Source organism: Zosterops lateralis (assembly GCF_965231275.1).
Source record: "Zosterops lateralis genome assembly, chromosome: 31".
NCBI lineage: Eukaryota > Metazoa > Chordata > Aves > Passeriformes > Zosteropidae > Zosterops > Zosterops lateralis.
In genome coordinates this window covers 750,278-763,372 of record NC_139791.1, presented here as the reverse complement: position 1 = coordinate 763,372, position 13,095 = coordinate 750,278, and the positions used below count along the sequence as shown (strand labels likewise).

Here is a 13,095-nt window from a genome sequence, read left to right as displayed (position 1 = left end):
GGACTCCCCGAATCCCCACAGAACCCCCTCAGTCCCCCGGTCCTTTCCCCCTCTCTCCCCTCAGTGGTTTCTCACCGTCGTGTCGGGCCCGGGGCGCCCCCCGAGCAGCGCCCGCAGGCGGCGGAGGCCGCGGCCGATGGCCACGAGGGCCCGGAGCGCGGGGTCGGGGCGGGCCGGGCCGGCGGAGGCGCCGAGCGGGGTCCGGGCGCGGGAAGGGCCGGGAGGGGCCCGAGGCCACGGCCCGGGCCGGGCGGGGAAGCGGCCGCGGGCGGCGGCGGCGGCGGGGCCCGCCGCCATCTTGGGCCGGGGGCGGGGCCTAAGGGCGGAGCCAATGGGAAACGAGCTAAGCGGCAAAGCAGCCAATGACAGCGAGAGGAGGGCGGGGTTAGACAGAGGAGGAGCCAATCGGAGTTAAGGGAAGGCGGGGCTACGGAGGCGGGAGATGGAGGGAGGAGGTGGTGAACCGGAACCAATCAAAAAGCGAAATGGGCGTGGTTAAACAGAACCGGGGCCAATCAGAGCGAGAGGTGGGCGGGATTAAAAAGGGGCGTGGCTTAAAAGGAACGGAGCTAATGGGAAACGGGCGTGGGTGGGCGGAACCAATCAGAGCTGGAGGGGGCGGGGTTAAAATAAAATGAGACCAGTCAGAGCGCGATGGGGGCGGGGTCAAAAAGAGGGCGGGGCTAAACTGAACCGGATCCAATGGGAGCAGGGCTGAGAGGGAAAGGAACCAATCAGAACGCGGAAAGGGCGTGGTTACATGAGGGGCGTGGCTAAGCGGTGAGTAACCAATCAGAGCGTGGCTAAAGCGGAGTGGGCGGTGCTTCGGTACAAAAGGGGCGTGGCTTAAATGGGCGCGGACGCTCTTGGGCGTGGCCTAATATGAAAGGGGCGTGCCTTAAATGGGGGGAGGGGGCCCTGAGCCTCCCCCAACCCCAAAAAAATAATTTGGGGACCCCAAAATCCCCCAGAATCCCTTTGAGAACCTCAAAATCCCCCAAAATCTCCCAAAATCTCCCCAAAATCCCCCAAAATCTCCCCAAAATCCCTTTGAAAACCCCAAAATCGCCCAAAATCCCCCAAAAATCCCCCAAAAATCCCCCCAAATCCCCACCCAGGACGTCCCCAGATCAATTTTGGGGACCCCCAACAACCTCTCGGGGTCAATTTTGGGGCTCCCGGGATCCCCTGGATGGAATTTTGGGGGGTCTCAGGACTTTTTGGGTGAATTTTGGGAGGATTTTGGGGTCCTGGACCCTCTTTGGGACAAATTTTGGATGAATTTTTGAGAATTTGGGGGGTCCCAGTCCCTTTCCGGCTGAATTTCGAATAAATTTTGGGGGATTTGGGGAATCCCAGTCCCTTTTGGCAGAATTTTGTGTGAATTTTGAGGGAATTTTGGGGAATTTGGGGGATCCCGAGTGATTTTTTGGGCTCCCAGCCCCATTTTTTGTGAATTTTGGGGGAATTTCGGGCGAATTTTGGGGGAATTTTGGGTGTCCCGACCCCTTTTTGGCTGAATTTTGGGGTTCCCGCCCCTTTTTTTGTGATTTTTGGGGAAATTTCGGGTGAATTTTGGGGAATTTTGGGGTCTCAGCCCCATTTTTTGTGATTTTTGGGTGAATTTCAGGGTAATTTTGGAAATTTTGGGGAATTTGAGGCTCCCAACCCCTTTTTTGGGTGAATTTTGAATAAATTTGGGGGGATTTTCGGGTCTCAGCCCCTTTTTTTTTGTGAATTTTGGGGGAATTTTTGGGAATTTTGGGGAATTTCACGGTCCTGTCCCCTTTTTGTCAGAATTTTGGAGGAATTTCGGCTGAATTTGGGGTCCCAACCCCTTTTTGGCTGATTTTTGGGAGGAATTTTGGGGGAATTTTGGGGTCCCAGCCCTTTCTGGGTGAATTTCGGGGGATTTTTGGGGAAATTTCGGGGGAATTTTTGGGAAATTTTGGGAGATTTTGGCGGAATTTGGGGTCCTAGTCCATTTTTTGGGGGAATTTCGGGTGAATTTGGGGGTCCCACCCCCTTTTTTGCCGAATTTTGGGTGAATTTCGTGTAAATTTGGGGCTCCCAGCCCCTTTTTGGGTGAATTTTGGGCAAATTTTGGGTGAATTTGGGGCTCCCAGACCCTTTTTTTGTGAATTTTTGATGAATTTCGGCTGAATTTTGGGGGCCCCGCCCCTTCATTTTATTAATTTCGGGAAAATTTTTGGGAATTTGGGGAATTTTTTCTCCCCTCCCTCCCCCTCCCCTCCCCCACATTCCCCACATTCCCCACTCCCGGCTCAGCCAATCAGAGCTCGCCGTGAGCTCCGGCTCAGCCAATCAGAGCGCGCCTCGTGGGCGGGGCCTCATGGGGTGGGCGGGGCCTCAGGCCACGCCCCTTTTCTCAAAAAAAGGTCCCGGGGGCCCCAAAAATCCCCAAAAACCGCCCGGGATGGGGGAGGGGCCGGAATGGGTGAGGGGGGAGGGGATTTAGGGGGTCCTGGGGGGGTTTGGGGGGGTTTGGGGGGAATTTGGGGAATTTTGGGGGGATTTGGGGAGTTTTGGGGGGATTTGGGGGAATTTGGGGGAGTTTGGGGGGGTTTGGGGGGGTTTGGGGGGGGATTTGGGGAAATTTGGGGAGTTTTGGGGGGGATTTGGGGGGATTTGGGGGGAATTTGGGGAATTTCGGGGTGTCCTGGGGGAGTTTCGGGGGAATTTTGGGAGGTCCTGAGGGAATTTAGGGGGAATTTGGGGGTCCCGGGGGGAATTTTGGGGAGAATTTGGGGGAATTCGGGTATTTTCAGGGGAATTTGAGGGGAATTGGGTGGCCCTGGGGGGATTTTGGGGGGATTTGGGGGGTCCTGGGGGGATTTTGAGGGAATTTGGGGGGGAATTTGGGGGAGTTTGGGGAATTTTGGGGGGTTTGGGGGAATTTTGGGGAAATTTGGGGGGTTTGGGGGGAGATTTGGGGAATTTTGGGGGGATCCTGAGGGGTTTTAGGAGAATTTTGGGAGGAATTTGGGGGATTTTAGGGGATCTCGGAGGGATTTGGGGAGTTTGGGGGGGAATTTGGGAGGTTTTGGGGGAATTTTGGAGGAATTTTGGGGGGTTTTGGGTGGATTTGGAGAGAATTTGGGTGGAATTTGGGAGAATTCTGGGGGAATTTAGGGAATTTTGGGAGAATTCGGGAGGAATTTGGGGGCGATTTGGGGGAATTTTGGGGAATTTTGGGGGGGATTTGGGGGGGATTTGGGGGGTTTTGGGGTGGAATTTGGAGAGAATTTGGGGAGTTTTTGGGGGGATTTGGGGAGATTTGGAGGGATTTGGGAAATTTTGGGGGGATTTTGGGGAATTTTGCGGGGAATTTGAGTGGAATTTGGGGAGTTCTGGGTGGAATTTGGGAGAAATTTGGGAGTTTTGGGGGGAATTTGGGAAGAATTTCGGGAATTTTGGGGTTTTGGGGTGGAATTTGGGGGAATTTTGGGTGGAAATTTGGGAGAATTTGGGGGGTTTTGGGGGAATTTGGGGGGAATTTTGGGGGGTTTTGGAGATGTTTGGAGAGAATTTGGAGGAATTTGGGTGGAATTTGGGGAATTTTGGGGGGATTTGGGGGATTTCAGGGGATCTTGGAGGGATTTGGGGGAGTTTGGGTGGAATTTGGGGGGTTTTGGGTGGAATTTGGGGAATTCTGGGGAGTTTGGGGGGGAATTTGGGAGGAATTTGGCGGTCCTGGGGAGAATTTGGCGATTTGGGGAGGTTTTGGAGGAAATTTGGGGAGAATTGGGGGGTCCTGGGGGAAATTTGGGGGATTTTTGGGAGGTTTTTGGGGGATTTTGGGGGTTGGGGGGAATTTGGGGGGGTCCTGGAGGAAATTGGGAGGGATTTGGGGGGTTTTGGCAGGTCCTGGGTGGGTTTGGGGAGAATTTTGGAGGAATTTGGGGGGGTCCTGGAGTGGTTTGAGGAGAATTTGTGGAATTTTGGAAGAATTTGGGAGATCCCGAGGGGTTTTAGAGGAATTTTGAGGGGTCCTGAGGGAATTTTGAGGGAATTTTCAGGAAATTTGGGGGGTCCTGGGGTGGTTTGGGGAGAATATGGGCGGAATTTGGAGGTCCTGAGGAGTTTCAGGGGAATTTTGGGGGTCCTGGAGAGATCTGGGGGGAGAAATTGGGGCAATTTGGGCTCCTGGAGTAGTTTTGGGGGGAAATTGGGGAAAATTTGGGATCCTGGGATGGTTTTGGGGCATCCGGGGTTAATTTGGGGGGAATTTGGGAGATCCTGGGGGAGATTTTGGAGGAATTTGGGGAAAATTAGGGCGGCCCTGGGAAAATTTGGGAGGAATTTTGAGAGTCCTGAGGGGTTTTTGAGGAATTTTGGGGGGTCCCGAGGGAATCTTGGGGAAAATTTGGAGGAATTTTGAGGAATTTGAGGGGTCTGGGTGGGTTTGGGGAGAATTTGGGGAAATTTGGAGAAATTTTGTGGATTCCCAAGGAAATTTGGGAGGAAATTGGGGAAAATTCAGGGAATTTCGGGGAATTTGGGGTGGATTTTTTTCGGATTTGACCTTTGACCTTTGACCCCTCTGGACAGGTGGTGCTGGCGCTGCTGGTCATCGGGGCCTGCGGTCAGTGAGGGTCACCTGGGGTCACTCTGGGGTCAGGGGTCACCCAGGGGTCACTCAGGGGTCACTCATTGGTCATTCAGGGGTCACTCAGGGGTCACTCAGGGTCACTCTGGGGTCACTCAGGGGTCACTCATTGGTCACTCAGGGGTCACTCATTGGTCATTCAGGGGTCATTCAGGGGTCACTCAGGGGTCACTCTGGGGTCACTCATTGGTCACTCAGGGTCACTCAGGGGTCACTCAGGGGTCATTCAGGGGTCACTCTGGGGTCACTCAGGGGTCACTCAGGGTTCAAAGGTCACTCATTTGTCACTCTCCCCCCCTCAGGCTCCGCCCCCCCGGCCCCGCCCTTCCTGGAGGAACCGACCAATGGCAGCGCGTTGCTGGGCCAGGGGGCGGAGCTTCGGTGCCGCACCCAGGTGGGCGTGGCCGCGCAGTGGGCGAGGGGCGGGCTCCTCCTCGGGGCCACGCCCACCCGCGCCCATCCTCGATACCGATTGGTCGGGGACCCACAGAAAGGTGGGCGGGGCTTAAAGGGGCGGGGCTTAAGTGGATGGGGCTGTAAAGGGGGCGGAGCCACAAAGGGGGCGGGGATTAAAGGGGCTGGACCGCAAATGGGCGGGGCTAAAAAGGGGGCGGGGCTTAAAGGGACTGGACAACAAAAGGGGGCGGGGCTTAAAATGGGTGGGGCTAAAAGGGGGTGGGGCTAAAAGCGCCTCTCGGGGGAGAAATTTGGGGATTTAAAAAGGGGGATTTTGGGGCATTTTGGGGGAAAAAAGGGGGATTTTGGGGCTGAATTTTGGGGCATTTTTGGGGGGAAAAAAAGGGATTTTTGAGTGGGGGATTTTGGGCACAAAAAATGGGGATTTTGGGGCCAAAATTTGGGGGATTTTGGAGAGAAATTGGGGATTTTAGAACGGGGGATTTGGGGGCGTTTTGGGGATAAAAAAAAGGGGATTTGGGGGCTGAATTTTGGGGGGCGTGGCCCTATGTGGGAGTATAATATAGTGGGTGTGTCCCAAGTGGGCGTGTCCCTGTGTTGATGGGCGTGTCCTAGTTAAGGTGGGCGTGTCCTGAGTGGGTGTGTCTCCATCTGGCCATGTCTCTGGGTGGGCGTGTCCCTGTGTAGGTGGGTGTGTCCTATGTGGGCGTGTCCCAAGTGGGCGTGTCCCCACTGGGCATGTCCCAATGGAGGTGGGCGTGTCCCTGTGTTGATGGGCGTGTCCCTGTGCTGATGGGTGTGTCTGGTGGGCGTGTCCCTGTGTTGATGGGTGTGTCCCGATGGGCGTGTCCCATGGGCGTGTCCGTGGGCGTGTCCAGGTGAGCACCACCTGCGGATCTCCGCGGTGACGTTGGAGGACGACGACGTGTTCCAGTGCCAGGCGGGGGAGGGGAACCGCACCCGGCCCCGCCCCTCGCGCCCCGCCCAGCTCAGCGTCATCGGTTTGTACTGGTTAGACTGGTTATACTGGTTATACTGGGAGAGACTGGGAGATACTGGGTTATACTGGGCTATACTGGGTTATACTGGGTTATACTGGGTTATACTGGGTTATACTGGGCTATACTGGGTTATACTGGGTTATACTGGGTTATACTGGGTTATACTGGGTTATACTGGGTTATACTGGGATATACTGGGCTATACTGGGCTATACTGGGTTATACTGGGATATACTGGGTTATACTGGGTTATACTGGGATATACTGGGTTATACTGGGTTATAGTGGGTTATACTGGGTTATACTGGGTTATACTGGGATATACTGGGATATACTGGGTTATACTGGGTTATACTGGGTTATAGTGGGCTATACTGGGTTATAGTGGGTTATACTGGGTTATACTGGGTTATAGTGGGTTATACTGGTTATAGCAGGTTATACTGGGTTATACTGGGTTATACTGGGCTATACTGGGTTATACTGGGTTATACTGGGTTATACTGGGTTATACTGGGTTATAGTGGGTTATACTGGGTTATACTGGGTTATAGTGGGTTATACTGGGTTATACTGGGCTATACTGGGTTATACTGGGCTATACTGAGTTATAGTGGGTTATACTGGGTTATACTGGGTTATAGTGGGTTATACTGGGTTATACTGGGCTATACTGGGTTATACTGGTTATACTGGGTTATAGTGGGTTATACTGGGTTATACTGGGTTATACTGGGTTATACTGGGTTATACTGGGCTATACTGGGTTATACTGGGTTATACTGGGATATACTGGGTTATACTGGGATATAATGGGTTATACTGGGTTATACTGGGCTATACTGGGTTATACTGGGTTATACTGGGTTATACTGGGCTATACTGGGTTATACTGGGCTATACTGGGTTATACTGGGCTATACTGGGCTATACTGGGATATACTGGGTTATACTGGGTTATACTGGGCTATACTGGGTTATACTGGGTTATACTGGGTTATGCTGGGTTATACTGGGTTATACTGGGAGATACTGGAATGGACTGGGAGATACTGGGATATACTGGGCTATATTGGGTTTTACTGGTTATAGTGGGATATACTGGGATGGACCAGGATATACTGGGTTATACCTGGAGATACTGGTTTATATTGGTTTATACTGGGAGATACTGGGATGGACTGGTTATACTGGCTATACTGGGAGATACTGGGAGATACTGGTTTATACTGGTTATATGGGGATATACTGGGCCCCACCCAGCTCAGCGTCATCGGTAAACTGGGATATACTGGGGTATACTGGGTTATACTGGTTATACTGGGAGATACTGGGTTGTACTGGGAGATACTGGTTATACTGGGTTATACTGGGATATACTGGTTAGACTGGGATATACTGGGTTATACTGGGATGGAGTGGGTTGCACTGGTTATAATGGTTATACTGGGTTAGACTGGGTTATACTGGGTTAGACTGGTTATACTGGTTTTCTCGGGGTTATACTGGGATGGACTGGGAGATACTGGGTTATAGTGGGTTATACTGGTTTATACTGGGTTATACTGGGATGGACTGGGAACTGACTGGGAGGGACTGGACTGGTTTGAATTTGTTTGGATTGGATTATACTGGGATGGACTGGTTTGGACTGGGATGGACTATCCCAGTTCCCTCCCAGTTCCCCCCAGTCCCTCCCAGTCCTTCCCAGTCCCCTCAATGAACTCCCAGTATCTCCCCAAGCTCCCCCAGGTGGCCACTTTGGGAACTGCAGTTTCCTCCCAGTAACTCCCAATCCCTTCCCAGTCCCTCCCAGTAAATCCCAGTTCCCTCCCAGTTCCCTCCCAGTGACTCCCAGTATAAACCAGTCCCCTCCCAGTTTAACACAGTCCCTCCCAGTTCCTCCCAGTTCCCTCCCAGTGGCTCCCAGTCCCTCCCAGTTTGTCCCAGTCTCTCCCAGTTCCCCTCAATGAACGCCAAGTCTCTCCCCAGGCTCCCCCTGGTGGCCACTTTGGGAACTGCAGCGCCCTCCCAGTAACTCCCAGTAACTCCCAGTATAAACCAGTCCCCTCCGAGTCTATCCCAGTCCCTCCCAGTTCCCTCTCAGTCCCTCCCAGTCCCTCCCAGTCCCCTCAATGAATTCCCAGTATCTCCCCAAGCTCCCCCAGGTGGCCACTTTGGGAACTGCAGTTTCCTCCCAGTAACTCCCAGTATAAACCAGTGACTCCCAGTGACTCCCAACCCCCCCCAGCCCCCTCCCAGTCCCCCCCAGTGACTCCCAGTCCCTCCCAGTTTATCCCAGTCTCCCCCAGTAACCCCCAGTCCCTCCCAGTTCCCTCCCAGTCCCTCCCAGTTCCCCTCAATGAACTCCCAGTCTCTCCCCCGCTCCCCCTGGTGGCGAATTTGGAACTGCAGTTTCCTCCCAGTAACTCCCAGTATAAACCAGTAACTCCAACTCCCTCCCAGTCCCTCCCAGTCCCTCCCAGTTCCCTCCCAGTCCCTCCCAGTTCCCCTCAATGAACTCCCAGTGTCTCCCCGGCTCCCCCTGGTGGCCACTTTGGGAACTGCAGCATCATCCAACTCCCTCCCAGTTTATCCCAGTATAAACCAGTGACTCCAACTCCCTCCCAGTCCCCTCCCAGCCCCTCCCAGTAACTCCCAGTCCCTCCCAGTATAAACCAGTCCCCTCCCAGTTCCCTCCCAGTCCCTCCCAGTTCCCCTCAATGAACTCCCAGTGTCTCCCCGGCTCCCCCTGGTGGCCACTTTGGGAACTGCAGCGCCCTCCCAGTAACTCCCAGTTTATCCCAGTATAAACCAGTTCCCTCCCACTCCCTCCCAGTCCCCTCCCAGTCCGTCCCAGTAACCCCCAGTCGCTCCCAGTTCCCCCCAGTGTCCCCGTTCTGGAGCTGGCGGAGGGGGCGGGGCTGCCCCTGCTGGGCGGGGCCGAGGTTCAGGTTCGGTGTCTCGCCCGCGACGCGCGGCCCGCCCCGGACCTGGAGCTGCGCCTGGGTGAGTTCTGAGAATTTTGGGGGAAATTTTGGGGATTTTGGGGCATTTTTGGAGAATTTCAGGGAATTTGAGGCGTTTTGGGGGGATTTGGGGCTGATTTGGCGCCATTTGGGGTCAATTTAAGGTGATTTTGGGTCGTTTTCAGGCTGATTTGGGGTTGAATTTTGCTGATTTTGGGCTGATTTTGGGGTAATTTTGGGTTGATTTTGGGGCTGATTTGGGGCTGATTTTGGGCTGATTTTGGGTTAATTTTGGGCCAATTTTGGGTTAATTTTGGGCTGATTTTGGGCTGATTTTGGGTTAATTTTGGGGCTGATTTTGGGCTGATTTTGGGTTAATTTTGGGGCTGATTTTGGGCTGATTTTGGGGCCAATTTGGGGCTGATTTTGGGCTGATTTTGGGTTAATTTTGGGCTGATTTGGGGCTGATTTTGGGGCTGATTTTGGGGTGATTTTGGGGCTGATTTGGGGCTGATTTTGGGTTAATTTTGGGCCAATTTTGGGGCTGATTTGGGGCTGATTTTGGGGTAATTTTGGGTTAATTTTGGGCTGATTTTGGGCTGATTTTGAGCTGATTTTTGGTTAATTTTGGGCCAATTTTGGGGCTGATTTTGGGTTAATTTTGGGTTAATTTTGGGTTAATTTTGGGCTGATTTTTGGCAATTTTGGGGTCCCAGGGGAGGAGCCCCTTCCCGACGTCTCCGTGAGGGTTTTCGAGGGGTCCCACCCCAAACTGAGCTCCAGCGAGGCCACGGCCAGGTGAGACCAGTATGGACCAGTATAGACCAGTATAGACCAGTATGGACCAGTATGGACCAGTATGGACCAGTATAGACCAGTATGGACCAGTATCCAGTATAGACCAGTATGGACCAGTATGGACCAGTATAGACCAGTATGGACCAGTATAGACCAGTATAACCCAACCTGGGGGAGCCCAAACCAGTCTCCTCCCAGTCCCAGTTCATCCCCAGTCCACTCCCAGTATAAACCAGTATAAACCGGTATATCCCAGTCCCTCCTAGTCCCCTCCCAGTCCATCCCAGTTTGATCCCAGTTTGGTCCCAGTACAAACCAGTCCCTCCCAGTTTGATCCCAGTCCCTCCCAGTATAAACCAGTATCTCCCAGTCCGACTCAGTTTATCCCAGTCCCCTCCAAGTGACTTCTAGTCCCTCCCAGTGCCCTCCCAGTATAAACCAGTATACCCCAGTTCCCTGCCAGTCTCTGCCAGTTTCATCCCAGTCCCTCCCAGTCCATCCCAGTTCCCTCCCAGTTTGATCCCACTACAAACCAGTTCCCTCCCAGTATAAACCAGTTTATCCCAGTCCCTCCCAGTCCCTCTCAGTTCCCTCCCAGTACAAACCAGTGTAAACCAGTAACACCGAGTCCCTCCCAGTTTGTCCCAGCCCCTCCCAGTCTCCTCCCAGTCCCCCCAATCCCCTCCCAGTCCCCCCCAGTATAAACCAGTATAAACCAGTCCCCCCCAGTTCATCCCAGTCCCCTCCAAACCTCTCCCAGTCCCTCCCAGTTTATCCCAGTCCCTCCCAGTTTATCCCAGTCCCCTCCCAGTTTAAACCAGTCCCCTCCCAGTCCCTCCCAGTCCCTCCCAGTTTGTCCCAGTCCCTCCCAGTTCCCCTCACTGAACTCCCAATATCTCCCCCATCTCCCCCTGGTGGCCACTTTGGGAACTGCAGCGCCCTCCCAGTAACTCCCAGTTTATCCCAGTATAAACCAGTTCCCTCCCAGTCCCCCCCAGTATAAACCAGTATAAACCAGTATAAACCAGTGACACCAGTTCCTGTCCCAGGCTGACCCCCGGCCCCGGGGCTCAGGGGCAGTTCCTGTTCTGTTCGGCCACAAACGCGGCCGGGGCGGCTCCGGCCACGGCCCGGCTCAGACTGGACATCGCTGGTGAGTCCCTAAATCATCCCAAATGGCCCCAAAATCGCCCCAAATGGACCAAAAATGGCCCAAAAATGGCCCAAAATGGCCAAAAACAGCCAAAAATAGACCCAAAGGACCCCAAAATGGCCAAAATTAACCCAAAATTGATCCCAAACTGACCCAAATCACCCCAAAATGAGGCTGGACATCAACAGTGGGTCCCAAAATGGCCCAAAATGTCCCCAAATGGCCCCAAAATGGCCCAAATTATCCCAAATTGTCCCAAAAATATCAAAAAATGTCCTTAAAGAACCCCAAAACGGCCAAAATTAACCCAAAATTGACCCCAGACTGACCCAAATCACCCCTAAATGGGGCTGGACATCAACAGTGAGTCCCAAAATGGATCAAAATAGCCCAAAATGTCCCAAATTATCCTGAAATGTCCCAAAATCAGCCTGAAATGACCCCAAAATGTCCCAAATTTACCCCAAGATGTACAAAATTAACCCAAAATTGACCCCAGACTGACCCAAATCACCCCAAAATGAGGCTGGACATCAACAGTGAGTCCCAAAATGGCCCAAAAATGTCCCAAAAAATATCCTAAAAATGTCCCAAATTGTCCCAAAATTATCCCAAAATGTCCCAAAATTGGCCCAAAATGTCCAAAAATGTTCCCAAAGAACCCCAAATGTCCAAATTACCCCAAAACCGATCCTGAAATACCCCAAAATCGTCCCCAAAATGTCCCAAAATTATCCCAAAAGCTGCTCCAGGGGCTCCCAGTTCATCCCAGTTTACACCAGTTCCCTCCCAGTTCCCTCCCAGTATAAACCAGTATATCCCAGTCCATCCCAGTCCATCCCAGTTCACCCCAGTGACCTCTCAGTCCCTCCCAGTTTATCCCAGTATAAACCAGTAACCCCAAATCCCATTTTAACCCCTCCCAGTAAATCCCAGTATATCCCAATCCATTCCCAGTTCCCTCCCAGTCCCCTCCCAGTAACCCCAAACCCCAAACCAGTATAAACCAGTAACCCCAAATCCCCTCCCAGTCCCTCCCAGATCATCCCAGTCCAATCCAGTGACACCCAGTTCATCCCAGTATAAACCAGTATATCCCAGTCCATCCCAGTTTGATCCCGGTCCCCTCCCAGTCCATCCCAGTTCATTCCAGTATAAACCAATATGTCCCAGTCCCTCCCAGTTCCCTCCCAGTCTCTCCCAGTGACTCCCAGTAACCTCCCAGTTTATCCCAGTTCCCTCCCAGTATAAACCAGTATATCCCAGTCCCTCCCAGTCCCTCCCAGTTTGTCCCAGTTCCCTCCCAGTCCCTCCCAGTCCCTTCCCAGTCTATCCCAGTCCCCTCCCAGCTCACCCCAGTCCCTCCCAGTTCCCTCCCAGTATAAACCAGTATATCCCAGTCCCCTCCCAGTCCCCTCCCAGTCCCCTCCCAGTCCCTCCCAGTTCACCCCAGTCCCCTCCCAGTTTGTCCCAGTTTGTCCCAGTTTGTCCCAGTCCATCCCAGTCCATCCCAGTTTGATCCCAGTCCCTCCCAGTTCCCCTCAATCCCTCCCAGTCCCTCCCAGTCGCCCCCAGTTCACCCCAGTCCCCTCCCAGTATAAACCAGTATATCCCAGTCCCCCCCAGCTCACCCCAGTCCCCTCCCAGTCCCTCCCAGTGCTCCCAGTATCGAGGGGCTGCCGCCGCTGGTCCGGGCGGGGGAGGAGCTGCGGCTGCTCTGCGTCAGCCGGGGGGGGCGACCCCCGCCCAGTCTGCACTGGGACAAGGTACTGGGGTGAACTGGGAGGGACTGGGAGGGACTGGGGGGGACTGGGAGGGACTGGGAGGGACTGGGAGGGACTGGGAGGGACTGGTTTATACTGGGATAAACTGGGAGTTACTGGGGAGACGCTGCAGTTCCCAAAGTGGCCACCAGGGGGAGATGGGGAGACACTGGGAGTTCAATGGGGGGACTGGGAGCGACTGGGAGTTACTGGAATCAAACTGGGGGTCACTGAGCATTACTGGGAGGTCACTGGGCTCACACTGGGAGCTACTGGGAGGTCACTGGGAGTTACTGGGAGTAACTGGGAGGGGATTGGGGGTCACTGGGAGTTACTGGGAGATACTGGGAGTTACTAGAATCAA

General features: G+C 53.6%; 1 protein-coding gene across 1 annotated transcript in view; it reads left to right on the top strand.

Moving 5' to 3' along the window:
- Positions 1-2,405: 2,405 nt before the first annotated feature.
- NPHS1 (NPHS1 adhesion molecule, nephrin) overlaps positions 2,406-13,095 on the top strand; it is a gene marked incomplete at its 3' end in the record, with an annotated part of 28,785 nt that continues 18,095 nt past the window's right edge. Inside the window, exons 1-8 of the mRNA XM_083880787.1 lie at positions 2,406-2,458; positions 4,573-4,606; positions 4,933-5,124; positions 5,926-6,058; positions 8,939-9,057; positions 9,734-9,815; positions 10,865-10,968; positions 12,616-12,734. Coding sequence (XP_083736913.1) covers positions 2,438-2,458; positions 4,573-4,606; positions 4,933-5,124; positions 5,926-6,058; positions 8,939-9,057; positions 9,734-9,815; positions 10,865-10,968; positions 12,616-12,734 — 804 coding nt within the window. The 5' untranslated portion in view covers positions 2,406-2,437. The remainder of the gene's footprint in view (positions 2,459-4,572; positions 4,607-4,932; positions 5,125-5,925; positions 6,059-8,938; positions 9,058-9,733; positions 9,816-10,864; positions 10,969-12,615; positions 12,735-13,095) is intronic.